Source organism: Dromaius novaehollandiae, chromosome 13 (genome assembly GCF_036370855.1).
Source record: "Dromaius novaehollandiae isolate bDroNov1 chromosome 13, bDroNov1.hap1, whole genome shotgun sequence".
In the NCBI taxonomy this organism is placed as follows: Eukaryota; Metazoa; Chordata; class Aves; order Casuariiformes; family Dromaiidae; genus Dromaius; species Dromaius novaehollandiae.
In genome coordinates this window covers 2,590,029-2,616,671 of record NC_088110.1, presented here as the reverse complement: position 1 = coordinate 2,616,671, position 26,643 = coordinate 2,590,029, and the positions used below count along the sequence as shown (strand labels likewise).

General features: G+C 52.7%; 3 protein-coding genes across 3 annotated transcripts in view; 1 reads left to right on the top strand and 2 right to left on the bottom strand.

Annotated features, from left to right (window-relative positions):
- Positions 1-5,633, bottom strand: part of CFDP1 (craniofacial development protein 1) — a 71,557-nt gene extending 65,924 nt beyond the window's left edge. Inside the window, exons 1-4 of the mRNA XM_064519401.1 lie at positions 5,234-5,633; positions 5,045-5,162; positions 4,156-4,381; positions 2,232-2,347 (exon numbers count right to left, since the gene is read on the bottom strand). Of these exons, the coding sequence (XP_064375471.1) occupies positions 2,232-2,347; positions 4,156-4,381; positions 5,045-5,162; positions 5,234-5,288 (515 nt within the window). The 5' untranslated portion in view covers positions 5,289-5,633. The remainder of the gene's footprint in view (positions 1-2,231; positions 2,348-4,155; positions 4,382-5,044; positions 5,163-5,233) is intronic.
- An 86-nt stretch (positions 5,634-5,719) lies between these two features.
- TMEM170A (transmembrane protein 170A) lies at positions 5,720-11,148 on the top strand. The gene is made up of 3 exons (XM_026107398.2): positions 5,720-5,895; positions 5,975-6,145; positions 7,356-11,148. The coding sequence occupies exons 1-3, from the start codon at positions 5,775-5,777 to the stop codon at positions 7,484-7,486; spliced, it is 423 nt and encodes a 140-aa protein (XP_025963183.1). The 5' UTR covers positions 5,720-5,774; the 3' UTR covers positions 7,487-11,148.
- A 180-nt stretch (positions 11,149-11,328) lies between these two features.
- Positions 11,329-26,336, bottom strand: LOC135329763 (uncharacterized). The gene is made up of 4 exons (XM_064519530.1): positions 25,932-26,336; positions 24,798-25,088; positions 13,084-13,135; positions 11,329-12,404 (listed from the first exon to the last, which is right to left on the bottom strand). Exons 1-4 carry the CDS (start codon positions 26,157-26,159, stop codon positions 11,329-11,331), a joined length of 1,647 nt encoding a protein of 548 aa, XP_064375600.1. The 5' UTR covers positions 26,160-26,336.
- Positions 26,337-26,643: the final 307 nt, after the last annotated feature.

Genomic DNA, 26,643 nt, shown 5'->3' with positions numbered 1-26,643 from the left:
CTAACAGTATAACATGTTTTGATATGTAAGATGCAGCAAATACCAAAGCTGTAGCTTTGACTATGGATCGTTAGTCACAAAAAGCAAGGGGGGAAAAAAACAGAAGGGTCTTTCTGTTATCAAAGCACTGAAGAGACACATTATAATTCTGGCACCAGCAGGAAGAAGTCCTTCAGCTCTTGCTGCAGACTTTGTTGCTGGCTCCATAACCTGTTGATACAAGTGTTGCTGAAAGAGGAAAAAAAAAAAGCCTTGGTGGTTGGCAGGTTTCCAATATTAGTGTCATCACCCAGGCTCCAGCTTCTGTCTATTTGATTAAAATCAAGTTGAAACTGATAATCAATTCTCTTGCAGCTCCCCAAAGCAAAGAGTCAGTACTGAGCAGCACAAAGGACACAGGAAAAGCAGCCAGTGCTGAAAAATATGCCTTTAACTAATTTGGGAACTTCTTAATACAGCTATTAAAAACCAAAAACTACAGATAAGATATTGAAGTTGAAAGCATAAACTCAGCATTTGAGGAGCCATGAAAAATGTTCCCCTAAGGCAAGACACTTCTTTTGGCAGGACAGAGAAAGTTTCCCCAACTTCCCAAACTCGTATTACCAATATAAGCAGGAGCAAGACTGGAAAAACTCATCTGTTGCCATAGTGCAAGATCTAGTTATAGCTGTGATATGTTACTACACATGCCAGTGTTAGACCAAGGTTTAAATAGTTCTGCACTTAAACCATAATGATCTGGGGCTTCTTTTCACAGGAAAGCAAAAAGCATTAAGGCAGGTATTTTTACTAGGTCCTGCAAGGGCTTTAAAGAGCCTTGTTTTAAAACTGTAACACACAAAATAGTCCTTTCCACAGGTAGAAGACTTGTGTTCTGAAGTAAGCCTACAAAGCAAGTTTGTCTGTAAATCAAACCCCTCCTTTAAATGATACACTTCTACGGACATGTTGGGACACAGTACTTATCTACGACAACGCGCGGATGGACAAGTCCAGACTTCAAAAAAGATTGCATACTGATTTCATGCTTCTCCAAAGCACAAGAAAAGCAGTTCTGCCATATGCCATCTGACTGAGATGTCAGAACCCAGCAAGGCTTTTGTAGCACAGACCTGCAATCTATTACTTCATCTATTCTCACCTGATATGACATCGCATCTGAACCAAACACTTTTATCCTAGACCTCGGGACAAGAGGGAACAAATAACAATCCAGCTGCTGAGCAGAGGACTGTGTATCAGGAGACAAAGTTTCTGTCTGTAATTCTGCTACAGATTTTTATCTGCCCATGAGAAAGACTTCATTTTTCCTTTATAGGAAGCATGTGACATGGAGATACTCTCTGAGAGAAGTAAGCTGCAGTGGGATAGCTCTTTGCCATTTCATCAGTGAATGAAGGGTATTCCTATAGTCCAGATTGAGCTGGGAAATGGGGAAGTCGCTACTATGACTCATGGTTCTCTTTGGATTTTTCAAGCAGCTCAGGCAGCAATGCTGCCACGAAAAGCAAATGCAATGGAAACCTGAGCTCTCTGCTTCCTCCTCCACACAGCACATGAATTATTGCTGGGAACTGCTGCCCTCTGCTGTCACACAAAATATAACAAAACCAGGTTTCTGCAATCACTTAGAAAGCACACCATCATAATAACCACAACCAGGTCACAGTGCATCCAGGTAGCAAGGGGGTTCACCCAGGCCCCTCAGTACTGGTCTTGCGTGTTTATAACATGCCTGCACCTTTTGCAGAGCACCCCAAGAGGCATCTTGCATACCAAACCCAGCCTAAAGGATGATTTTACTTGGCCCATCACCTTTGCTGCAGTTGTCTTAGAAGAAAAAAAGATTAGCTGTAAGTCAGTTTTGCCAAACACCTCTTACTGTTCTTCTGCAGATCATTGTATTGGACTGTGCACATTGCCAGAGCAGGTGCCAGCAGATATTCTGCCCTTATCACAGCATCTAGTCTAGACTGAAGGAACGAAACACATTATTGTCACCCCTATGGGGTCATGTGGTTCTCTCCTCGTCTCAACTTTCACTGTGGTAGTGCCATGGGGAAGCTTTTGCCAGCTGTTTCGTACACTACCCAGGCTGGAAAGTGCAAGGGACAACTGAGCTGATGCACTGTGCTCCACCGTACCTGTCCAGCCTGCCAGCTGAAGACAAACACCCATTTTTTTCCACTTAGCCTGCAGTAACAGAGGCGTCAGATCTGCCAACTCACCTGACTTCTTCACCCGCAAAATCAAACACTTTGGTGATTGTCAGTTTTCCTGCATCTTTTGGCTTCTCAGACTCTTTTGATTTCTCCTGAAGCTTGTTCACACTCTTTTCTTCAGCCTGTGAAATACATGAAGGAAAAAGCAAAAAAAAAAAAAAAAGCAACAAAACAAAACAAGCATTTGTGGAGTTACCACCCCAAGTGGCTAAGGACCCAATGCAGACCTAAGGTAACACTGCAATTTAGGCTCGCTATTCAAAGAGAGTCACCCACAGAGAAGAAAAAAGAAACATGTCCCTGCTGCTAGAAGAAAATTCTCCACTTTGGTTCCAGTCTCTCATTGGAGGTCAAAGATCAGAACAGACCCAAAACAAGAAGTGAAATTGTAATTAAATGCAGGAAGTAGCATAAAAGTAGCACTGTGGTTCAAAAAGCAAGCAAGCTAAAGCCTGAAGACTGATTTTTCCATCCCAAACTAAGCACAACCATACAGGAAACCTGCCAGCATAGATTACCTAGAAATACACTTATTTTTGACCAAGAATGCAAGAGAAGACAACCCATAAACAGCAAGGGTAAGGCTGATCTTCACAGAAAACCCTGAAGAGATTAAGCTATGTCAACAATGCCTCTTAATTTAATCAGTAACTACAGTTTTTAATGCTGTACATTAAAACAAAAAAAGGGCCCATATACATCAAAGCAGCAACTTCAGTTTTTGCTTGTAATCAACCACACATTGCACAGATCTTCAAGGTGACTTAAGAAATCCAAATTAAGCAGTTCACTAAAAAAAGCAGAGGAATAGCATCTGTCCAGAAATTAGTTTAGGTTACCGAGGAACTTTCAAAGTCCATTCATGTTTTTAGCAATCTGCCCATAAAAACAGCATTGCTCAGAGGGGAAATTTTTCTCTCTCCTCCCCTCTAATTTTATGTATAACTGCCTCAGCTGTTCAACCAGTAAACAATTCAGGTGGAAAGCAAGCATGAGGGTTCAGCTGAAAGGATTCTTCCTCTAAAAGTTACAGGCAAAGGTTACGCAACCACAAATGTCCTGCAACTTCTAAACGCTGTTGCAAAAAGAAACTTCACACAGTGTTGAAGAGAACTCAGCGTTCAACATGCCTCACTGATTCAAGAGTCAGGACTCCTGTTCTACGACTTTCAGGGGTGACCGCTCAAAAATCAACTCCAGCGCCAGCGGGTTAGTTTTGCTTCCTTTCTCCCTTCTCTGCTTTCTGTGTGAAAGATTTTATAGGGCAATTGTGTGCAGACGAGTTTCTTAAGATCCTTTCAAATAGCTGACTGCACACAGGATTCTCTTTACAGAAAAACTCCACATGAAGACAGCAAAAAGAGGGTTACAAAGTAAACTAGGAAGCTAGATTTCCTTGTATTCCAAATGTCCATCCAAACATGCAGCATCTCTATGACCCTCCCTCCTCCCACCCCGACTGGAGGATGAAGAAGGGGAAGGCATGGAGCCGCAAGCATAGGTCTCTTCCCCCATGTCTCCACTTGCACAGTCTCCCTTTTAAGGGCACGAGGGAAGGCACAAGCCTTGCCACATGGCCTCGGGCCCACAAACGCAATGCAGACAGAACCTCGTTGTGTTGCTTATATTTCTTACAAGGAGAATCCATGGCCAGAAAGGGAAGCCAAAAACGGGGCACTCCTAGACCCCACAAGCAGCTCAAAAAGCAGCAAGGCCAGATCACAGACCTTTCCAGCCCCCACAGAAACCAGCTGCTTCCAATTTGCCCCCAGTGGGGTTCCAAGCTAAGAGTGAAGGTGATGGGGGAATCCAGCTTTTCCACTGCTCTGACCAATAGTTGCTACTAGCTAGACGGACAGTTTCCATCTTTGTGCTTTAAGTCTTCAGACCCATCCCAGAGCCCCTCGGTGGAGGTCCAGGCCTCTGTTACCTTGCTAGTTTGTGTCACTTGTGTGGCAGTCAACACTTTAGGTTTCTGTCCCACATCACTAAGGAAACTGGCCCAAAGAGCATCCTCTTTCTTTTTTTCTTCTTCTTCTCTGTCTCTTTCGGCCTGCTTTAAGTTGTCCACTTCCTCCTCTTCCTTGTCGTTTTGCTGAGCCTTTTCTTCCTCTTTTTCACCTGGCTCTAGCAAGAGACCGCCTTTCTTCCTCTTCCTGGAAGTAGAGGCCAAAAAAGAATACCGAGCTGCTGCAATATCATCCCAGAGCCGAAACGTAAGCGTGGGTAAAGCAACATAACATTTTATTTTCCTGCTAGGAGAGTCTCTCTGGGAGGTTTCCCCTAACCCTGGGAGGGAACTACTTAATTAGAAGCCTGTGACAATCCACTGAAAAGGACTGGTACACATCTGTGCATTTATAAGCATATAACGCATTCTAGTACACTGCAGAAGCCATTGGGGTAGGAGAACAGGGCAGGACAGTTAAACAACCTGAAACAGGCAGCACATGTAAGGTGTTTTTTTTCTTTCCTCCACCAAAAAACATTTTATAATTAAGAGTTCACTAAATTAAGGAAACCCAGTTAGGAACTGGTGAGGGCGCAGAGGCAGAGTATTTCCCATGCCACCGTCCTGAGGATCACTGTCTTAAACCGCAACTTGAAACCATGAATGGGAAGGAAGAAAAGGGTCAGCCCTGTTCCCGCAACCGCCGGGTCAGCTCCCCGACACCGGGCGCAGCAGCGAGGGGAAGCAGGTCGGTACACGTTACATACACGCATACACGTATTTATTTCAAAGAAAGACGTATTTTTGTAATTGAGGAGTGGGCCGTTACCCGGACCCCTCCCCCCGGGCGGGCCGGGCCGGGCCGTACCTGCCGGTGGCGCGGCGGGGGCTCCTCCTGCCGCGGGCCGCCCGCGGGCTCCCTGCCGCCGCCGCCGCCTCCTCCTCCGCCACCAGCTCGCTCGCCTCGTCCTCGCTGTACTCTGCACCTGCAAGCGCAGCCGGTGAGCGCCGCGCCGCGCCGCCCCGGCCCCGCCGCCCCCGCCCGCCGGCCGCTCACCCGAGGGCACGTAGTCCTCGTCCTCCCCCGACGAGTACTCCTCCGACGCCGACATGCTGCCGGCCTCGCCGCTGCCGCTGCCGCCCAGAGCGTCGCCGCCGCCGCGCGGGCGCGGCGCAGGGCGCTCCCTGCCGGGGCGGACCGCGGCGGCGCGTCCGCCAGGCACCGCCGAGCGCCGGGAGCAGAGAGAAAGGAGGAAGCGACGGGCTAGAGCGCCTTCAAGGGGCCCGGCCAATGGCGCCGAAGGGCGCTTCCGGCAGAGGGCCCCGCGTGCTCTGCGGGCTCCTTGCCGCTCCCGGTGGTCCTATGGCAGCACAAGGCGGCGCCCAGACGCCTGAGGCCAGCCAGGCACACAGAAAACCCCAATCCCCCTGCACCAGGCGCGGGGTCGGCGGGGGAAGTGGCGGCGCTGGAGGGGAGGGGGGTGGGCCGCGGCTGGCGGCGGTTGGCGGGCGGCGCTGCCCGTCAGGACGCGGCGAGCGCTACTGGCTGCGGGGCCGGAAGGAGGGCGGGGCGGGCGGCAGCGCTCCATGGTGACGGGATGGAGGGCGGCGAGCCGGGCGGCGGCGGGGGGCTCCTGCAGCAGATCCTCAGCCTGCGGCTGGTGCCCCGCGTGGGCAACGGCACCACCACCTACTCCAGCCCCCTCTCCACCTTCCCAGGTACCGCCGCGCCGCGGCCTCCCCCCGGGAGCGGGCCGAGGGGGCGCGGGCCTCACTCGCCTCTCTCCTTGCCCCGCAGAGATGTGGTACGGCGTGTTCCTGTGGGCGCTGGTCTCCTCGCTCTCCTTCCACCTCCCCGCCGCGCTGCTGGCGCTCTTCACGCTGCGGCACCACAAGTACGGCAGGTTCATGTCCGTGAGCCTCCTGCTGATGGGCATCGTGGGACCCATCACGGCCGGGATCCTCACAAGTACGCTCGGCGCCCGGCAGCGCCAGCCAGGCGGGAGCCCGCCGGCTGTGGCGTTGCCCTGGGCGGAGAGGAGGTCGGGGCTTCAGTTAGCTTTTGCCCTCGTCCCATCTTTGAGAGGGTCAATAAGAGAGCAGAAATGAGACCGTTTCACCTGCTGACCCCTTGGTTGGGGTACTGAGCATACCTGCCAAATGCAGAGCCGGACCACCAAGGGGGACTTTCAGGGCTAAAAGCCACTTGGTGTCCGTGCCAGGAACTGGCTGGTGTTCCCAGCCTATGGACCGTGAAGACTGTGGTGTAGAGTATTGTGTGATGAGGATGCGAGTGTGTCCAGAGAAGGCCCATCCTTCTGCAGCTTATTGAAGCCTCAGCAGGGCTTTACCAACAGTTTACCAATGAGCCTTTGTGTTGCTACCAGCACACATTTCTTTGTGGCCAGGGGCTGTCACAGGTCCTCCCTATTTGGTGTTTCTGTCACTCTCCCAGCTTGTACACAGGGGCTCGGATCCCTCTGTTCCCTCCAGGCAATCCTTCCTTGATTCTCAGCCCTTCTGTAGCACAGTGAGTGCTTTCCCTGTGACTTCTGGCACTATGAAGTGTCTAGCACATCCCCTCGTTGAATGGGCTCTAGGTACGGTATCCACCTGGTCTAGGGGACTTCTTATTCTCCTACAGGATAACATGCCATTACCTCCATCTTCATAGTACTGTTTTGACAACGTGCTTGCTAGGAAGACTGAGAAATGAAACTGTTCCTTGGGTATTAACAACTATGTGTGTGCCTAAAAGGCCATCTTGGATATCCACCACTGATAGTCTTCACATGCAGACTGACCTCTCTAACTAGGTGGCCTTTGCTGTCGCAGTGTTAAGTGAAGTTAAGAAGTTACTAGTCTCAACAGCTAGTTAACCAGGGTAACCTTTTCCAAGTAAATAACTTTTTTGTTTAATGGGCTTAAAATGTTGAGCTTAACAGTTTGCTGATAATTGTTGGTTTGGGCAGTACATCTTAGCTGCTACTTTCTGTTATTTACCTTTAAGTATGAATGTGGTGCTTGAGCTCTTGGTGATTCAGGAAACTAATTAACGTAAATAATAAGTAAGAATCACGAAGCAGTGTGAATTCCCAGTTCATTCCTCTAGTACAAGAGTGTATATCTCACATTGTCTGTCACACATTAATATTTCTGTTTTTTTCCCCTCTACACAGGTGCTGCTATTGCTGGAGTTTACAGAGCTGCTGGGAAAAAAATGATTCCTTTTGAAGCCCTCATTTTAGGAGTGGGTCAGACATTCTGTGTGGTGGTGGTTTCCTTTCTACGGATTTTAGCCACTCTCTAGCTTTTCTTCAGACACTAGAGATCAAAGATGAAAGGAAGAGCAAAGGATGTGCCACACGCTCAGTCTCTGTGAAGCAAATAATGAGGAAGCGCACCTCGAGGTGTACCTCGGTGTGTGCTTTCTCCACTGGGTAAAGGATGCGCGCAGGCACATTCCTGCCTCCGACATGGTAGCGGAGTCTCTTAACTGTGACAGACAAGATGCTCTTTGCAGATTCTAATGTGAAGGGTTGTGTGCCACAAGCATACGTTGGGGAATGTGGTTTCTTTAACTTATGTTGCTTATGTACCAGCCATAATGTCTGGGTTAGTTCTCTTATGGCACTGCTGAAGCTGTGCTGCTAAGAGCAAGTATTTACAGGCAATGCTCCAAGCATTGGATGCTTTCCAACTGGAATACACCATTATATGGGTCTGCAGTCTGCTTTAGATTTGGTTGAAGTTAAGGTAAAAATAGTTAATTTTGTTACGTTTTGGTAACACTAAGTGCCAAGTGAGATTTTATTTTTCTGGAGGATGAGAAAAGGGCTTCTGGAGGAGGCTTATGCACCTTTCACAGATGATGAATTGTGGTAGTAACAGAATGTAACTAAAATGTGACACAGGCTGTTCTGGGGTAGAAACATTACTACAGGATGACAGGGTGTCTTCAGAGTTCAGTTAATGCTTCAACCTCTTGCTGCTTTGTTTGCAGTGAATCTGAAACTTTTTTAATGTGATTTTTTTTTAAATAAGAAACTTAATCTGTTTTTTTTCTCACCCCATCTTTCTTGTATCAGATCTTGGTTATAGTGAGGTTGGGGAGCAGCACAAGAAAAAATCATTTTAGATAGGTGAAAATGAAATTTATGTCTGAGAGCTGTGGATGTGAATGCTGAGGCAAGGGAAATAATCCTTGTAAAAAGGATCACTGTTTTTGTAAACTTCTATTACACTGAAACTCTTCAGACACTGTGCACCTTTTGTAAGAGAGGCAAAGCACAGCTGAAGAAGGGCTGCGCCCTGTGACCCATACTAGAAATCCCAGGGGGTGGGGGTGTGCCCTGTTCCTTCTCAGGCTTTGAAAAAGACGCGTATTTTTAAATTTCTTAGTTGTCTTCTTAATTGCTGAAAATGTTCACAGTGGTGTTGTGTAACTGGAGATCTTCACTGATTTTGTAAATGTCGGTGGCTGGCATATTTAAAATGCAGCATGCTGCTTCAGTGGCTGTTCTAGCGAGGCCCTGCACAGCTGGTGCTGGGTTTTTGTGACTCATGGTCTTTCGGGTGCAGAGGCAGTGAGTGTACTGCATTATAAATATTTAGCCCGCAGTGTCCCGGTGGATTGTCTGCCTGCTAGTGTCCTGGGAAGTGCCTGGGTGATTCCTGTGTTTCAGTGACGAGCCGTATGAACATATCCCCAAAACTGACCCTTACCAGCAGGCAATGTGATCTCTCCTAATGAACTGTTTTAATTATTTTTGTTTTAAGTGACTTTTAACTAATTCTGAACTCTCCCTTCTTGCCTGGAGGCACACTATGTGGTCAGGGCTCTCAGGTAGCTAGCTGTGTGCTTTCCGGGGGCTTGGTTTTTTTGGGGGGCCCTTGGGGAAGCTGAGGTTGAATCCCACCAATTTTACCGGGTGGCGTAGCCAGCCCCACGGTTTTGCTGTGGTCCTGAGCATGGTCCTTATTTGTCTATTATCAGCTGACAGTCACTCGGGTTGCTGAAAGAAGGCGTAAGCTGTGTCCACAGCAGAACGGCAGCTTCCAAGGACACACTTCCCATCTGTGTTTTTACTGAACTTGCTGGGTTTCCAGAGCTTGCCTTTTGTACCTGCTCCATTCTGTAAGGCCAGTTACCTTCTATGAACTTCATGTCCTCAGTGCTGAAACAACCCTAAACAGGGTCATGCATTTATCATGAGAAAGAAGTTCTCTTGAAATGATGACTCATCTTGAATTGTCTGTTGACAGCTGGTAGAGAAAGTTGTTCTTCAGGAGCTGTTTACTGAAATTAGTCTAAATCATAGCTCATATTAATCCAAGGAATAAAGCTGTGCAATTTAGGAAATACTTTAATGTGAATCCTTCTCCTTAGGTGAGTGAGGTTCAAAGTGTACACAAATGCTGCTTTAACCCTGCAGACTATATAATGTATAGTAAACACTGGATCTTCTGAGTGCCCTATGTGCTGAGGTGCTTGTAGATAGCTGACCTTACCCTCTGGAGAAAGTGGGAGAAGGAGCGATGTCAGGCTGGGCCTCTCCTTCCTTCTTCAGTTCTGCTCTGAGTGAAAAAGCGGGAATGTAGGGGTGACGATCTGTTTAGACTTCTTTCCCCTTTCCAACCTTCTATTTCAAATCACTGCATACACAGCTCATGTCCAGAGTGCCTGGCTTAATTTATGTGAACTACCCTGTATTCTGCTGGCTGGATTGAAGTCTTTTGTGAGACGTAGACTGGGCAGGTTTGGTCTTAGGTTTTAGACGACGCAAGAAACTAGTGTCTTGGGCACCTTCTCTGTTTCCTTTGTTCATGACCTCGGTGTGTGGGGTGTCGTGGTAGCAAAGATTAAGCTGATTGTCACCGGGGAAGCACTTTGCCACTGTGCTGTGTGTTACAGTGTGAGGAGCGTGCAGGTGTGGGAGAGGACAGAGCAGAGGGAGATGAAGCTGGAGAGGATTTGTCCCTGGGCAGGTTCCCATGCTGGAGCAGCTTAACCAGAATGTTAAGGGCATGGCGACCTCGCTGCTGGGGGTCCCTCGGGGGTCACAGAGACGGCAGGGTGGGAATGGGTCTTGGCTTGGGGGCTGCAGTGGCCTTTTCCTTGCCGCTCAGTGGAGGACTCCTCCGCAGCAATGGGGTTGAGACCTGCGGGACACAAATCCTTGCTGTGAAGAGCTCAGAACAAGTGGAAAAAAAAAATCAGTGGATAAAACCACCCAGTGTGGGCTGCCGGAAAATGGCCTGTTTCCTGCCTGTTGTAATCTCCCAGCATCTCTTTTGAGGGGAGTGTTTCACGTGAAAAGTTTGCAGCTTGGCTACAGCTTGGGTGTTGGGTGGCTGTACCTCGTGGGGCCTGTCGGTGCCCAGGTGTGGTGAGATTTTCAGGGAATTCTCGTGTAAAAGGTGAACAGTGAGATGCTCACTTATCTTAACAAGTCTTAGCCAGGGGGATGAGGTCTCTGCATGGCCCCGGTGATCCCAGAGCACAGCAGGAAGCTGTGCAGGCCCAGCTCTCCTACATGCCCTCTCCAAGAAAACCAGATCCAAACCGAAAGGGCAAAATTACAGGAAGAGCAGTTCTGAGTAGTTTTGAGGCACTGCGGTGCCACCTTGCCAAAAGCTGGGCAGAGCTTGCAAGAATGGAAATGGCTCCGTGTCCCGGAGCGGGCGCTGCTGTGAAGCCCTGTCCGCAGGGCCCAGCCAGGGGGGTCAGCCAAAGAAAAGCTGCCTGCGCTGGAGAAGGGCCGCTGCTGGAGCCCAGATGCACAGTCCTGCTTTCTGGGTGTGGGCACAGTGTGTGCTGATGTGCTTTAGGTCAGCCCGACTTTGTGCTTCACTAACTCTTGCAAGCAGTCACAAACAAATCTTGGTATGATAGAAACTGGTGTAAAATTTATTTTTCTACTGACACGTCTAATCTTGGTGGTGATTATCAGTAAATTCTGTAATGATTAAGGTGAGTGGAGTTTCTTTCCTTGACCTGTGTTGGTGGGTCTCACCCGGGGACAATAGCCGAACGGCTCTCCCGTGATGGCTGGAGTTGCAGCCGGTTCAGTGTGCTCCTTCCTCCTGGCTTCGGTCCTGCGGTTTCTTCTGCCTGACCTTGCTCCCCTGATGTCGGCCAGGGATATGTGTTTAACTGAATGAGCCTTTGCTCGGAGGATGTAACACCAGGACCCTGAGGATGGTCCACCTCGTGGCACGGGGGCTCTGGGAGAGCCGCTGGGCCGTGTATGTGACCGCTCCCTTGGTGTTCCTCAGGCGCCACATCCTGCCCTGGGTGTCCGATCCCTGCTGCTTCTTTTCTTCCTGCCCGCTGTTGTCCCTCTCCGGACGCAAGGGCTCAGGCTGCAGCTCTGCACGGTGCTCGGTGGCCTGGGGAAGGCAGGGCGGATGCTGAGCAGGCAGCTGGACGGGGGACTCTTGACGCTGCTCTTGGTGGGCTGAGACCGGTGCCTTGGGCACATGAGCTGCAGGCGACTCCTTGGATAGGCTCTGCTGGTGCTGCAGCCTCTTTGCCCGGATGTGGAGCTCCAGGGTCTCCCGGGCCTCCTCTGGCAGGAACAGGGCCTCTGCCGTGTGGAAGTACTTGGGGGCCGTGGTGGAGCGCAGCAGTGGGGGGGCTGCGGGGTGCCCCAGGCTGCAGATGGACACCTCCCAGGATGCCTGCACCATGGTGGGGAAGCCTGCCAGACGGATCTCTGTGCACTTCTTTATCAAGTGCATCCGCAGCATCTTCTTGAACTTGTGTTCCAGCTCCAGCCTCCACACAGGGCGAGGATCGGTGCCCCCGGGCAGGCTGCCAGCCCCCTCAGCCAGGCGCGAGCCCAGGGTGGTGGGTGAGTCGGCCTGGGGGCTGACAGCTCTCTCTGGCAGGGCGTGCGTCAGCCCCGCAAGCTTGTCGGCCTGGCTGCAAAGCTCAAGGTCGGTTGGGTCTGTGGCTGGAGGCAGCGGCCTCGGGGCCCCCGGCCCCCTCTGGGGCAGCCCCCTATGCCGGGCAGGCAGTCTCCTCCGCTCGCTGTGTGCCCTCCAGGGGCTGGAGTCCTCCGAGGAGGGCGACTGTGGCCTGCTGGAGGCCCAGGGGCTTTGCCAAGCTTCTGCCTCCAGCTGCCGCTGCCTCTCCCGGGCGGCCTCGCCGCAGGGCCTGCAGCTGAGGTCGTAGCACAGGAACCCACCCCGGGCCCTGCAGCCGGACGCCCGCTGCTCATCGCCTGCAACACAGAGTGGGGACAGGGCACCCTGAGCAGGGCCGAGGGCACCTGCCCCACACGCAGCCCCGCGGCCGCCTCCCGGCTGGGCACGGGGCCCTGTTGTGCCCAGCGCGGGCGCACCCCAGCCCGGGGCAGCCCCTGGGCCCCGGGAATGCGGTCGGCCGGAGGGATCCCATCTCCGGGAGCAGCCCAGCACCGGGTGAGGCCGAGCGCTCGGTGCCGCGGAGCAGAGCTGTGCTGGGCAGGGAGCAGGGAGCGGGGAGCAGGGCAGCCCTCCCCTTTCCAGGGCCAAGAGCTGGGGACCGCAGAGAAGAGCCCCACGCGGGGAACGGCCCAGCCCCACCGACAACCCCTCCTGGACCCGCCTCCCAGCAGGCCCCGTGCAGAGGAGCAGGGACACAGCAGGGACCTGGGGACCCCGACAGCCCGCGGCAGGGGAGGGATTGGAGCCCCCTCAGGGACACACAAGTGAGCAGGGCAGCGATGGATGGGGCACCCCCATGGCCCAGCAGCCCGGAGCGCGGCTTGTCCCCAAGCAGCCCCCCAGGGACAGCACCTCTCCCCATGCGGGCAGCGTGAACCCCACTGCCGTGGGGCCGCTCGGGGCCGGGGCCATGATCCCAGCCGGGCAGGCACGTGGTCCCCGGCGGGAGCCAGCACCAGGGCAGCGCAGCCTCACCTGGGTCCCGGGCGTCCGAGTGCCTCCCCCCGCACCAGCTCCAGGGAGAGACCTGCAGCACAGGAGCACCGGCACTGTGACCGCGGCCTCGGCTGAGCCCGCAGCACCCCGACCCCCACCCACCGCGCGGGTGGGTCCCCGCCAGCCAGGGCCCTCCTGCAGGGTGGGAGAACGGCTGCCCCGGAGCCTCCCTCCTACCTGGCGGCGTTTGCAGACGCTGCACCAGATGCTCACGGTGGCCCAGGCCACCAGCAGCAGCAGGAAGCTGGGGCAGAGGTGCAGGAGGCAGCCACTGCCCCAGAGAAGAGAGACCCAGCCGTGACCCACGGTGTCCAGCATGGCGGGGCCGTGGGCCAAGGGCTCGGGAGCAGACGCAGCCCTTTGGAGCTGCTCTCGCCTCCCCACGCAAACCCTTTGTGACTGCTGTCCCCTGGGACGGGGACAGGGCTGGGACGGTGAGGTCACTGCTGCGGCAGCACTGTGAGGTCTTTGAGCGCATCAGAAACCCCTGGCAGCAGGCACAGCCTGGGTGGGGGGCGAGGGGAGACGGGTGCCGGGCACCCGGCTGCCACAGGAACCGCAAGGAAGGGCCCAGAATCGCAGAATGCTTGAGGTTGGAAGGGATCTCTGGAGAGCAGCTAGTCCAACCCCCTGCTCAAGCAGGGTCACATTGCCCAGGACCGTGCCCAGATGGCTTTGGAATATCTCCAAGGATGGAGACTCCACCACCTCCCTGGGCAACCTGCTCCACTGCTCTCTGACCCTCACAGGAAACAAGTTTCTCCTTACCTTCAGACAAAACTGCCTGCATTTTAGTTTGTGCCTGGTGCCTCTCGGGCTATTGCTGGGCACCACTGAAAAGAGCCTGGCCCCATCCTCTTTGCACCCTCCCTTCGGATACCTAAACACATTGATGAGATTCCCTGCCCCTCAGGCTTCTCTGCTCCAGGCCGAACAGACCCAGCTCTCGCAGCCTCTCCCCACAGCAGACATGCTCCAGCCCCTTCATCCTCTTAGTAGCCTTTTGCTGCGCTCGCTCCAGTAGCTCCCAGTCTCTCTTGTGTTGGGGAGCCCAGCACTGGACACGGTACTCCAGCTGTGGCCTCACCAGGGCTGGGCAGAGGGGCAGGATCACCTCCCTGCACCTGCTGGCAAGGCTCTTCCTAATGCAGCCCAGGACACCATTGGCCTTCTGGGCCACAAGGGCACATTGCTGCCTCATGGGCAACGTGTCCTCCACCAGGACCCCCAAGTCCTTCTCTGCAGAGCTGCTTTCCAGCAGGGCAGCGTAGCTGCTGTGGGAGAGCACTGACTCGCTGCAGCTTGGCTGGACTCCAAGGCCTAGGTCTTCTTTTTCGCTCCCCAGGAACTGCTGCTCTCCGGGATGCCTGAATGCAAACTGCTGTTTGACCAGTGGACTCTGGAAAGGAGCCGCCTGGCAAGTGGCCAGAGCATCGCCGGGGATTTTGTTAACGGTCTCTATGGTTTGGTGTTCTGGCCAGAGAGGATGTTGACGCTGTCTAAGAAGTGGAGACCACTGCTGTATGAGACACGTGTGACACTTGTTTTGGGACCTGTAGGCTGCTCTCATGTAACTGTTGATGCAGTCTGTAAGAATGCAGCAAAGCCGCAGGTGCTGGTACCCTCTTCCGTGCCTGGGATGTGGGGCTGACTATATCTAAAACGTGCCAGTGGGGTAATAAAAACCAAGGCCATGAGCTAAGGAGCCCGCTGCTCCGGGCTACCAGAGACGTCAACACCACGGTACAAGCCTGGGACATGATGGCACGTGGCCGGGACTTGGTGCAAAGTGAGTCCTCAGCATCCCAAAGCGGAGACCTGCAGCCTCCTGCGGAGCCTGCAAGTGCCCCTGCAGAGGCGTCGCAGGCAGAAACCGCATGTTCTGCCTCGGACATTCCCCTGCAGTCTGACGCGACGGCCAGAAAGGCTCCAACGGAGGCTGCCCTCAGCAGCACCGAGAGCCGAGCTCGCAGCTCTCCCTGCCCTGAGGTGCCCGATGGCTTTGGAGAAGACGCTGTTGACAGGCCGATGAGAATGCACTGGCCCAAGTGGCGTCCACATCGCCTTCCCCACCCAAGTCAGCCAGCGTTGCCTCTGCCGTGCTGGGTGACGTGGGCTGTTGCAGCAACGGAGACGCGCACCATCGCGCTGGAGGCTCCCACACCTGCACACTGCCGCAGACACCCGTCAGGCTGCACCCACTCCTGCTTCCAATAATGTTACAAGACAACTCTGAGAAGCTCAGAAAGAATGTTTGAAGCAGGTAGATTAGGATAACTTCTATCTTAGACAGAATTTGCTTAGCATGAGTAGCCGCACACTTGCTTAGCATGAGTAGCTAAATTTGCTGAAGCCTTAGGCCACACTCCTAGTTCAGTAAGAAAGGGCCCCAGAGCTGGTGCAGGCTGGAAAGATAAGGGAGTTACAAGCAGTCTGCAGTCCTGTGCCCCACTCTCCGAAAGGGAGGATGTCAAGGCTGTGAAATAAGGCCTGTTTGGGCGCCAGGACCTTGGGAAGCAAAGCCTCCTCTCACTGCTGAAACAAAGTTAATTAAGGGGTCTGGATTACGTCCACTTTGTCAGGACCTTGGGAGATAACATCTACTGACCTAGCTGGGGCAGTGTTAATTGATCTCCCCTCATCAGGACCTTGAGAGACAGGGGTGGGACCCAGGGAATGAAGAAATCACTAACCAATCAGTGTAAAAGGGAAAGTCGCAAATCTGGCAATTTGTTTGTATAAATGCTACTGGAAAAGTTGGGGGGTGTGCTCGATTTGTGGGAAACCACCGAGCACCCAGGCTTGCGCAACTCTGAAATAAATAAGCAAATGTCCCTCCTGAGTGTGTAATTATTGGCTTATTGCACACCGGGCAACGAATCCGCTTTTCAGACAACAGTTTTCTGGCGACCCAGGTGGGACTCTCGCTGTAAAGCCTTGCCCGGATCGTCTTGCCAGTTCCCGGCGGGGAGACGCTGCTCATCGGACTCCAGCGCGCACCGACCGTTTTGTTTGGGGACTCCGTGAGCACCCTCCCCGGTCGGAACAGGTAAGCGACTCAAAGGTGCAACGCAGTAATTATTAAGAGACATTGCATAGAGGGTATGATACAAGGGTAATTGGTTGTGGTAACCAAAGGAAAGCTTTGTACACGTTTGGACAGTGACGACTGGAGTGTACGAAAGCGTAATTGGTAAGAACGTTCTTTTAAGGGTAATAATATGGGAACAGGACAATCTGTGGGGGTATCCTCCTGTCCTCCTTTAGGATGCATCCTGAAACATTGGAGTAAGTTTGGTGGGAATCCTTTAACAAGGAGAAAATTAAAGGAATACTGTACTCAGTGGTGGCCAATGTATAAACTGGAGGATGAGGAAAAATGGCCAGAAATGGGAACGCTAAACTATAATACAATCTTGCAACTTATGTTGTTTTGCAGAAGACAGAACAAATGGGATGAGGTCCCATATGTAGATTTGTTCTTCTCTCTGAGAAATGATCATGAAACTAGAAAAAAATGTAAGCTATTGATCTCTGACTCAAATGTGTTAATGATGATGGGAAACAAAGAGAAAATGCCTCGGTGTTGCTCTGCTTGTAGCATTGGGAAAAGATGTTTAAAAGTGGGTGATGAGGAAGAGGATGTACAATTATTGGTCTCTCTGGAAAGAGATCAAGATAGTGTCGATAGCAGAAATAAGGGAAGTGAGGCATGTAGCCCGATTGCAGGCAGAACTCGGGCTACTCAGGCTCAACAAAATCCCGTGATTCAGGCCCCGCTGCATCAAGCAGTCGGACCAGATGGGATGCCTGTGTATGTGAAGGTCCCTTTTTCAACTACAGATTTAATGAATTGGAAGGAGTCTGCCGGGTCGTACCGAGAAAATCCAGAAAAGATGTATCAATCCTTTAAAATGATAATTGAGAATCATAATCCAGATTGGCAGGATTTACAGGTGCTTTTAAATACTTTGCTTGCACCTGAGCAGAAAAGATTGGTATTAGACAAAGCTCAAGAGGAGAATGAAAGACAAAATGCTAGAGACGGACCAGATCGTTTTATGCTGGCCCAGGAACCGGGTTGGGATCAAAATACAGGGGCAGGCAGGTTAATGACTAAACAGTACCAACAGTTAATATTATATGGGGTAAAGCATGGAGTACCTAGGCCCCAAAATATTGCGAAACTATATCAAGTCGCACAGGGTAAGAATGAGGATCCCTCTGCATTTTACGAGCGGTTATGTGAAACTGCCCGAAAATGGACAGACTTGGATCCCGAGGACGAAGCAAATAAAATGACTTTTACTACATTATTTGTAGGACAATCAGCACCAGATATAAGGAGAAAGCTTCAGAAAGTAGATGGTATGTCGGGGATGTCAATATCGCAATTAATAGAAATTGCATATAAGGTGTACAATAACAGGGAAGAAGTAGAGAGAAAGGAAAAACAAAAGGAGAAACTGAAAGATAAGAGGCAAAATGCTGCAATCTTGGCAGCTGCATTTGCCCGGGCACAAACTCCCTCTCAGGGAAGGGGTTTTCCGAAAGGACCAGGACGTGGAAGAGGGCATAGAGTAGGAGGGAATTTGGGAAATAGAATTCCACTGAGGAGAGATCAGTGTGCAATTTGCAGGGGGAAGGGGCACTGGAAAAATGAGTGCCCGAAGAGACAAACAGATCATTGGAAACCTCAGTCTGCATCTGTTCCAGAGGCAGATTTGCTCATGATTGGTACAGAGGATTCAGACTGACGGGGACCGGGGGTTGAGGAATTGGATTCCCCAGCCGAACCCCTGGTTTCAGTAAAGCTGGGGAATGAAACAGTTAAATTTTTAGTAGACACTGGAGCAACATATTCAGTACTAAATAGCTGTAAGGGACCAATGAGTAAATTCTCTATGCCAGTAATTGGGGCCACGGGAAAGCGAGAGGTCAAACCTTTCTTTCAACCAATTAAATGTGAAATAGGAAATAGAGTGTTAACACATGAATTCTTATATATGCCAGAATGCCCATTACCCCTAATGGGGAGGGATTTACTGAATAAACTGGGGGCACAGATAATAAAAACAAAGCTAAGGTGATGTTGCAGAAAGCACTGGATTCTGAACAGGCGGAGGATGGACCAAGCGAAATTCCCTCTGAAGTAATGGACGCAGTAGTCCCTTTTGTGTGGGCAACGGAGAAACCTGGAAGAGCCAGATGTGCAGAACCAGTAAAGGTGGAATTAAAACAAGGAGCTAAACCGGTAAGGCGCATCTTTATTACCACTTCATGAAGAGGGGAGGTTGGCTCATGACTGCCTACGAACTATTGAGCGAGTATATTCCAGCCGTCCAGATTTGAGAGATATTGCAGAATCCGGACTGGGAATTATTTACCGATGGGAGCAGTTTTATAATAAAGGGAGAAAGATGGGCTGGATACGCTGTCGTCACTTTGGAAGGAGAAATCGAAGCAAGATCGCTACCAGCAAATACATCAGCCCAGAAAGCAGAACTGATTACTTTAACCCGGGCTCTGGAATTATCAGAGGGAAAACGGACTAATGTGTTTACAGATTCAAAATACGCCTTTGGGGTTATACATGCCCATGGTGCAATTTGGAAGGAAAGAGGATTGCTATCTTCTCAAGGGAATCCTATAAAATACAGTAAAGAGATTATGGGACTACTCAAAGCAGTTAATAAACCCAAAGAAATAGCAGTAATGCATTGCAAAGCGCACCAGTCCGGACAGACTGACATAGTTAAAGGGAACAAAAGGGCCGATGAGGCTGCAAAAAGGGCAGCATTATCCGTGTCGGTGGCAGCATTAGTTCCAGAGAGAATGTTAAAAATGGAAATTCCAGTAGCAGAAATACTGAAATGCATAAAAACTCCTGAAGGATGGTGGGTGACATCTACTGGACAATGTGTGGTAACTTTGCCGATAATGAAGAAGCTGATGAAGCAAATACATGATAGCACCCACATGGGAGCCGAGGCATTGGTTGAAACAGTTAAAAGATTTGCTGTGGGAGTTAGTATGCTAATAATTGCAAAGGGTATTACACAAAAATGTGAAATCTGTCTTAGAGATAATCCCAAGATTCAGAAGAAGCCCCCCCCAGAGGAAGTAAAAAGGGGCTTCATGCCTGGGGATTACTGGCAAATTGATTTTTCTGAATTACCAAAATGTAATGGATATAAATATTTGTTGGTAATTGTTGACACCTTTTCAGGATGGCCTGAGGCTTTCCCGTGTCGTACCAATAAAGCAAGGGAGGTAGTGAAAATGTTATTAAAAGAAATCATACCAAGATTTGGGGTACCAGAAGGGTTTTCTTCAGATAGGGGACCTCATTTTATAGCAGAAATAGTACAGCAAATCTCAAAAATACTACAAATTAAATGGGACTTACATACCCCCTGGAGGCCACAATCCAGTGGAAAAGTGGAAAGAATGAATCAAACAATTAAGAGACAGGTAGGAAAATTGTGTCAGGAGACTCAGATGAAATGGACTGATGCTTTACCTCTGGCATTATTAAGAATCAGAATAACCCCAAGGGTTAGGGAGAAAGTTAGTCCATTTGAGATTCTGTATGGTAAACCTTACACTGTAAATTTAACTGGAAATGAAATTCAAATGCACGTTAAGGGTGATCAAATTTTAAGTGATTATCTCTTGTCTATGGCAAAGGTTCTTACTTCTCTCCGTAGGTACATCCAGTTAAGACCTCCCGTACTTTTAGATTCACCTGTACATTCATTCCAGCCGGGAGATCAAGTATATCTTCGGACCTGGAAGGATGAGCCGTTGGTAGAAAAGTGGAGAGGATCGTATCTCGTACTGCTAACAACAAATACTGCTGTGAAACTGCAGGGAATTGATTCCTGGATCCACTACACCCGAGTGAAAGCAGTACCTCGAGAGATGTGGAAAGCTGAACAAGTTCAACCTTTAAAAATATATAAAGATATATGAGTTGTATTAGAAGCGAATCGGTTTTAAATTTAGACTGTATTCAGGGAAAAATTGCTTTAATCTGTTTGTTAGGAATAGGGTTAATATTGTTGTTATGGTATCTGTGTAAAAATGATGTTCTCCTTAACAACCAGGGGAGAAATGTGGTGGTTAGTTTTTCTAGGTTACCTGAGCCAAACAATTAAAGGGAATCAGGAAGGATTTTGGAGTCACAATCTCCATTTGGAAGTAATTACGAAATCTATGAAGATAGTTAACCAGAGGGATTGCTGGGTGTGTACCCACTTCCCTGAACATTCCAACAAGGGCTTCCCCCTAATTGGAGTGCCTCTTAATTTTTCCTTTATGGAATTTGTGAAACAGATAAGAAATGATAGTGATCAAACAAAATATGATGAAACAACCGAACAGGAATGGGAAGTCCAGAGTGTGACAGGAGATTATTATCTATGTATCCGAAGCTGTAATAATAGTAATAAATGGTGGGAGAAAACTATACTTTATGGAAAGCAACCGATCAACTGTACTGGAGCCATTAAAGTAGGAGGTTATAAAGATTGCTCTCAGATACCTGAAATAGGTTATAAGTGGCCAAGTAAGGAACTAAACGGGTGGCGTGTTCCGAAAGGTAGTGGATGGTATTGGTTGTGTGGAAACAAGGCACGAAAAGTGCTACCTCCTAATTGGTCAGGGACATGTACTTTAGGGGCAATAATCCCTAATGTATAACTATAAGAAAAGAATTGAGTAATAAATATCAAAAATCCTGGCTAAGCAATAGTAAATATTTCAGCAGTTATTGAAAAAAATAGGGAATAAAACCTCTGATGCCACTGCAGCTTTACAAGAGGAGGTTTCAGAAATTGCTAAAATAACTACCCAAAACAGGATGGCTCTAGGTATGTTATTGGCATCTCAAGGAGGAGTATGTACAGTAATAAATACTAGTTGCTGTGTATATGTGGATCAAAGCGGGAGAATTTCTACCGATCTAAATGAAATCTGGAAGCAGACTGAAATCTTACATGGGGTTCAGAAAGATGATACTTCTTTCGGATTTGAAGAAACATGGAAATGGTTGACTTCCTGGTTCCCTGACGTGAGCTCATGGGCTAAAAAATGTTTAACAATTTTGGGAATGGTGTTAGTAGTTTTTGCATGCGTTTATGTAGTGATTCAATGCATTTCTAGATGTTGTACAAAATTAATATGGGAAAGATTTTAAAAGACTGAGACTAATATGAAAATGATCATATAAGTCTCAAAGGGGGGAATTGTTACAAGACAACCCTGGGAAGCTCAGAAAGAATGTTTGAACTAGGTAGATTAGGATAACTTCTAACATTAAGTATAAAACTTGCTTAGCATGAGTAGCTAAATTTGCTGAAGCCTTAGGCCACACTCCTAGTTCAGTAAGAAAGGGCCCGAGAGCTGGTGCAGGCTGGAAAGATAAGGGAGTTACAAGCAGTCTGCAGTCCTGTGCCCCACACTCCAAAAGGGAGGATGTCAAGGCTTTGAAATAAGGCCTGCTTGGGCACCAGGACCTCGGGAAGCAAAGCCTCCTCTCACTGCTGAAACAAAGTTAATTAAGGGGTCTGGACTATCTCCCCCTTGTCAGGACTTTGGGAGATAACACCTACTGTCCCTGCTGGGGCAGTGTTAATTGATCTCCCCTCATCAGGACCTTGAGAGACAGGGGTGGGACCCAGGGAATGAAGAAAACACTAACCAATCAGTGTAAAAGGGAAAGTCGCAAATCTGGCAATTTGTTTGTATAAATGCTACTGGAAAAGTTGGGGGGTGTGCTCGATTTGTGGGAAACCACCGAGCGCCCAGGCTTGCGCAACTCTGAAATAAATAAGCAAATGTCCCTCCTGAGTGTGTAATTATTGGCTTATTGCACACCGGGCAACGAATCCGCTTTTCGGACAGCAGCCGGAAGCAGAGCCGAGCTGAGGGCAGACACCTGCCCCTCTTGGTGCCACAGCCCTTCCCGGAGGTGCTGGCAGCAGCTGCGTGCTCCCAGGGCGAAGGGGCTGCGCCTCTGCAGAGCTGCTTCTGGGCGGGACAGCCTTAGCCCCGCGAGGCAGTGGAGCGGGCTGCGCTGCCGGGGGGACACAGGTGGTGCCGAGCTCTGCGGGCCAGGGGCTGCCACCGCTGGAGCCCCCACAGCTCTGCAGCATGTGCCCAGGCAAGCGCTGGCCCTGTCACCGGGGCTGTCCTGTAGCTTTGAGACGCCAAAGCGCCCCTGTGTGAACAGAGCGCCCTCAGTGAGGAACGTCTTGGAGGCTTCGATGTCTGGGTGCGGGATATTTGCGGAGGGGCCTTTGCCAGCTTATTTAGAGATACTTCAAAGGCAGCTCTGCCTGAGGCCCAGCAGCAACCCTCCTTCCCTCCCTCCCCCGCCGCTTGCCCTCACACCCAGCCTCTAAGCAGGGCCGCGCCGCAAAACCAGATCCAACCGGCCAGAGGCAGGAAGGGTCGCGGCTGCGGCCTTCCATAAAAGGAAAGGGCGCCGAGCCAGAGCTCTCATTGGTTAGAAGCTTCTGGAAGCGGCCAGGGAGGCCATAAAAGGGCTTGGCGCCTCGCCCGCCACCCCCCCACCTCAGTCAGGAGGGGGTGGGTGGGTGTGCTGTGGTGGTTGGTGTTGTGGGAGGAGGTGGGTGGGTTTCTTGGGGTGGTTGGTGCTGTGTGCTCTCCCCTGTAGTGCTCTAGAAATGGAGCTGCTGCTCTTGTATAGAAATTATCCAAATCTACCTACTTCAAACATTCTTTCTGAGCTTCTCAGGGTTGTCTTGTAACACTCTGACCCAAGCCAGGGGCCAGGGGCTGCCACCGCTGGAGCCCCCACAGCTCTGCAGCATGTGCCCAGGCAAACGCTGGCCCTGTCACCGGGGCTGTCCTGTAGCTTTGAGATGCCAAAGCGCCCCTGTGTGAACAGAGCACCCTCAGTGAGGAACGTCTTGGAGGCTTTGATGTCTGGGTGCGGGATATTTGTGGAGGGGCCTTTGCCAGCTGCACGCACCACTGCATGACTCTGCTCTCAGGCGTCTCCGTCCTCGCCTGAATGCACTCCTCCAGGGAGCCCCCATTGCAGTTCTCCTGCCCGCTGAAGATGGGCCGTAAAACACCCCGGGATGGCCACAGCTGGGGCCACTGGCTCTAAACCAACTGACAAAACCCATTGCACACCAACACTTCACCCAGTCAGAGGCGCACATGGCAGCCCTGCCCAGGCGTAGTGAAGAAAGGGTGGTAGCAGCTTGGGGCGGGAGACCCAAACACAGCCCTGGCGGTCACTGTGGGGATGCCCATGACCATGTCCTGGCAGTGTGTGGTCCAGCACACAGCCATGGGGGAAATCCATGGAGCCAGTCGCACCTCGATGGCGCCTGGCCCTGGGAAACCTGCTCTGGTGGGCCCCACATGCAGCAGGAGGTCAGAGTGGAGACCTCATGGCACCAGGGCTTGGGGAGAGCCGCAGGCCCATGTAAATGACCAGTCCACTGACGTCGCTCAGGCGCCACATCCTGCCATCACTGTCTGACCCCGGCTGCTGCTTTCCTTCGTACTCATTGTAATCATCCCGCTCCAGAGGGAAGGGCTAAGGCTGGGGCTCTGACGGGGAATGCCTGTCCGGGTTTCCCTGCAGCTCTCTCTGCCTTCCGGGGCTTGGCCTGAGTGCTGACGGAGGGCTGAGGGGCTGGGGGGGCTGGGGGGCTGAGACCGGTGCCTGGGGCACATGAGCTGCAGGCAACTCCTTGGATATGCTCTGCTGGTGCTGCAGCTGGTGCTGTAGCTTCTTTGCCCGGATGTGGAGCTCCAGGGTCTCCCCAGCCTCCTCTGGCAGGAACAGGGCCTCTGCTTGCAGCTTCCGGCAGTGCAAGTGCCCCCTGCTTCAGCCTCGACACGGGGCGAGGATCGGTGCCCCCGGGCAGGCTGCCAGCCCCCTCAGCCAGGCGCGAGCCCAGGGCGGTGGGTGAGCCGGCCTGGGGGCTGACGGCTCTCTTTGGCAGGGCGTGCGTCAGCCCCGCAAGCTTGTCGGCCTGGCTGCGAAGCCCGAGGTCAGTTGGGGCTGTGGCTGGAGGCAGCAGCCCGGGGGCCCCCGGCCCCCTCTGGGGCAGCCCCCTACGCCGGGCAGGCAGTCTCCTCCGCTCGCTGTGTGAATTCCAGAGGCCGGAGTCCTCCTCCGAGGATGACTGTGGTCTGCTGGAGGCCCAGGGGCTTTGCCACGCTGTAGCCTTCAGCCATCGCTGCCTCTCCCGGGCGGCCTCGCCGCAGGGCCTGCAGCTGAGGTCGTAGCACAGGAACCCACCCCGGGCCCTGCAGCCGGACGCCCGCTGCTCATCGCCTGCAACACAGAGTGGGGACAGGGCACCCTGAGCAGGGCCGAGGGCACCTGCCCCACACGCAGCCCTGCGGCCGCCTCCCGGCTGGGCACGGGGCCCTGTTGTGCCCAGCGCGGGTGCACCCCAGCCTGGGGCAGCCCCTGGGAACGCGGCCGGCCGAAGGCATCCCATCTCTGGGAGCAGCCCGGCACCAGGCGAGGCCGAGCGCTCAGTGCCGTGGAGCAGAGCTGTGCTGGGCAGGGAGCAGGGAGCAGGGCAGCTCTCCCCTTCCCAGGGCCAAGAGCTGGGGACCACCGCGCGGGTGGGTCCCCGCCAGCCAGGGCCCTCCTGCAGGGTGGGAGAAAGGCTGCCCCGGAGCCTCCTTCCTACCTGGCGGCGTTTGCCGCAGACGCTGCACCAGATGCGCATGGTGGCCCAGGCTGCCAGCAGCAGCAGGAACCTGGGGCAGAGGCGCAGGAGGCAGCCACTGCCCCAGAGAAGGGAGACCCAGCCATGCTGAGCCAGATCCACGGCGTCCAGCATGGCGGAGCCGTGGGCCAAGGGCTCGGGAGCAGACACAGTCCTTCGGAGCTGCTCTCGCCTCCCCACGCAAACCCTTTGTGACTGCTGTTCCCCGGGACGGTCAGGCAGAAGCTGCTGGCTCAGCTCCCGTGGGCACTGCTGTGGAGAGAGGTGCGCGCTGCATGTCTTGTGGTCATGTGACCCAAATCACAGAGCCCTGGCGGTCACTGTGGGGACGCCCGCCCGTGACCATGTCCTGGCAGTGTGTGGTCCAGCACATGGCCGTGGGGGAAATCCATGGAGCCAGTCGCACCTCGATGGTGCCTGGCCCTGGGAAACCTGCTCTGGTGGGCCCCACATGCAGCAGGAGGTCAGAGTGGAGACCTGCCAAAGCCCCTTCCCAGCCTGGCCGCTCCGTGACGCCTGTTGTCCAGGTTTCCCTGCAGCTCTCTCTGCCTTCTGGGCCTTGGCCTGCCCCAGGCTGTCTCTGGAGATGGACCTGACGCAAAGCGACAGCGGGCAAAAAAGCTTCCCAAGTTTTTATTGGAAGCAGGAGTGGCTGCAGCCTGACGGGTGTCTGCGGCAGTGTGCAGGTGTGGGAGCCTCCAGCGCGATGGTGCACGTCTCTGTCGCTGCCCCTCTTTGCGCTGCGCATCCTCAGGGCCAGCCCCGATCTCAGGGGAGCTGCCTGGCCCTTGCGTCCTGGCGCCGTCCCTCTCGCGGCCCCAGGACACAGCTGCAGGCGAAAGCTCTGCGCAGAGCCCGCAGCACTGTGCTGAGCAGCCAGCGCCATCGGTGGGGAGCTTGGGGGGGGAAGGGGGAGCAGGTGGGCGGCGATGCCTGTGGGTGGACGAGAGCCGTGGGCGAGGGGCTGCGGGCGCAGGGCAAGCACCTGCCTGCCCCCCGCCACCAAGGGCTTTCCTGAGGGGTCGGCGCTCGCCACAGCTCGCCACAATGCAGCTCCCTTGGAGGGCCAGTGCCGACCACGCGCTCCTTGCTCACCTCATCCGGAGGGCCCGCAGCCCAGGGCAAAGCCGCTGCAGTTTCTCCTTCCGGCACTGCTGGGCCGAGGGCCACACTGCTCCCTTTGTCCTTCAGGGCTCCGACCAAGGGCAAAGCTGCTGCCTCGGCTCTTGGGGGCAAGGCCAGTGCGAGAGGCATGCGCTGCCCCTCGCCCGCCGCCTCTCTGGCAGCACCTCTGGCCCTGCTGCCAGGCGAGCAGGCCACCATTAGGTGCTGGGACCTCTGACCCACATCGTCTAGATGCTGCCAGCTTCCACCTGCCTCTGTCAGCAGCCCCCCTCACGCTTTCCTCCTCTGTCGAGCTCCCTTGCCTGTCCCCCAGCGCTGCCAGCGCTCCCAGCCCTGCTCCCACCTCCCCAGCTGCATGTGGACACAGCCTGTGCTGAGTGCTTTAGGTCAGCTGGACTTTGTACTTCACTAACTCCTGCAAGCAGTCACAAACAAATCTTGGTATGATAGAAACCGGGGTAAAATTTATTTTTCTACTGACCACCATCTTGGTGGTGATTATCAGGAGATCCCGTAATGATTATGGTGAGCGGAGTTTCTTTCCTTGACCCATCTTGGAGGGTCTTGCCTGGGGACGACAACGGAAGGGCTCTCCCGCGATGGCTGGAGTTGCAGCCGGTTCAGCGTGCTCCTTCCTCCTGGCTTCGGTCCTGCGGTTTCTTCCGCCTGACCTTGCTCCCCT

Excerpts from the sequence above, each read along its gene's own strand:
- TMEM170A (XM_026107398.2), top strand. The coding sequence starts at position 5,775 with ATGGAGGGCGGCGAGCCGGGCGGCGGCGGGGGGCTCCTGCAGCAGATC. Across the intron at positions 5,896-5,974 it reads CCCCCTCTCCACCTTCCCAG|AGATGTGGTACGGCGTGTTC; the intron begins GTACCGCCGCGC and ends CTTGCCCCGCAG. Across the intron at positions 6,146-7,355 it reads CACGGCCGGGATCCTCACAA|GTGCTGCTATTGCTGGAGTT; the intron begins GTACGCTCGGCG and ends CCCTCTACACAG.
- LOC135329763 (XM_064519530.1), bottom strand. The coding sequence starts at position 26,159 with ATGGTGGCCTGCTCGCCTGGCAGCAGGGCCAGAGGTGCTGCCAGAGAG. Across the intron at positions 25,089-25,931 it reads CTGCGGGCCCTCCGGATGAG|CAGTGCCCACGGGAGCTGAG; the intron begins GTGAGCAAGGAG and ends CTCTCTCCACAG. Across the intron at positions 12,405-13,083 it reads CTCGGACGCCCGGGACCCAG|GCGATGAGCAGCGGGCGTCC; the intron begins GTGAGGCTGCGC and ends TCTGTGTTGCAG.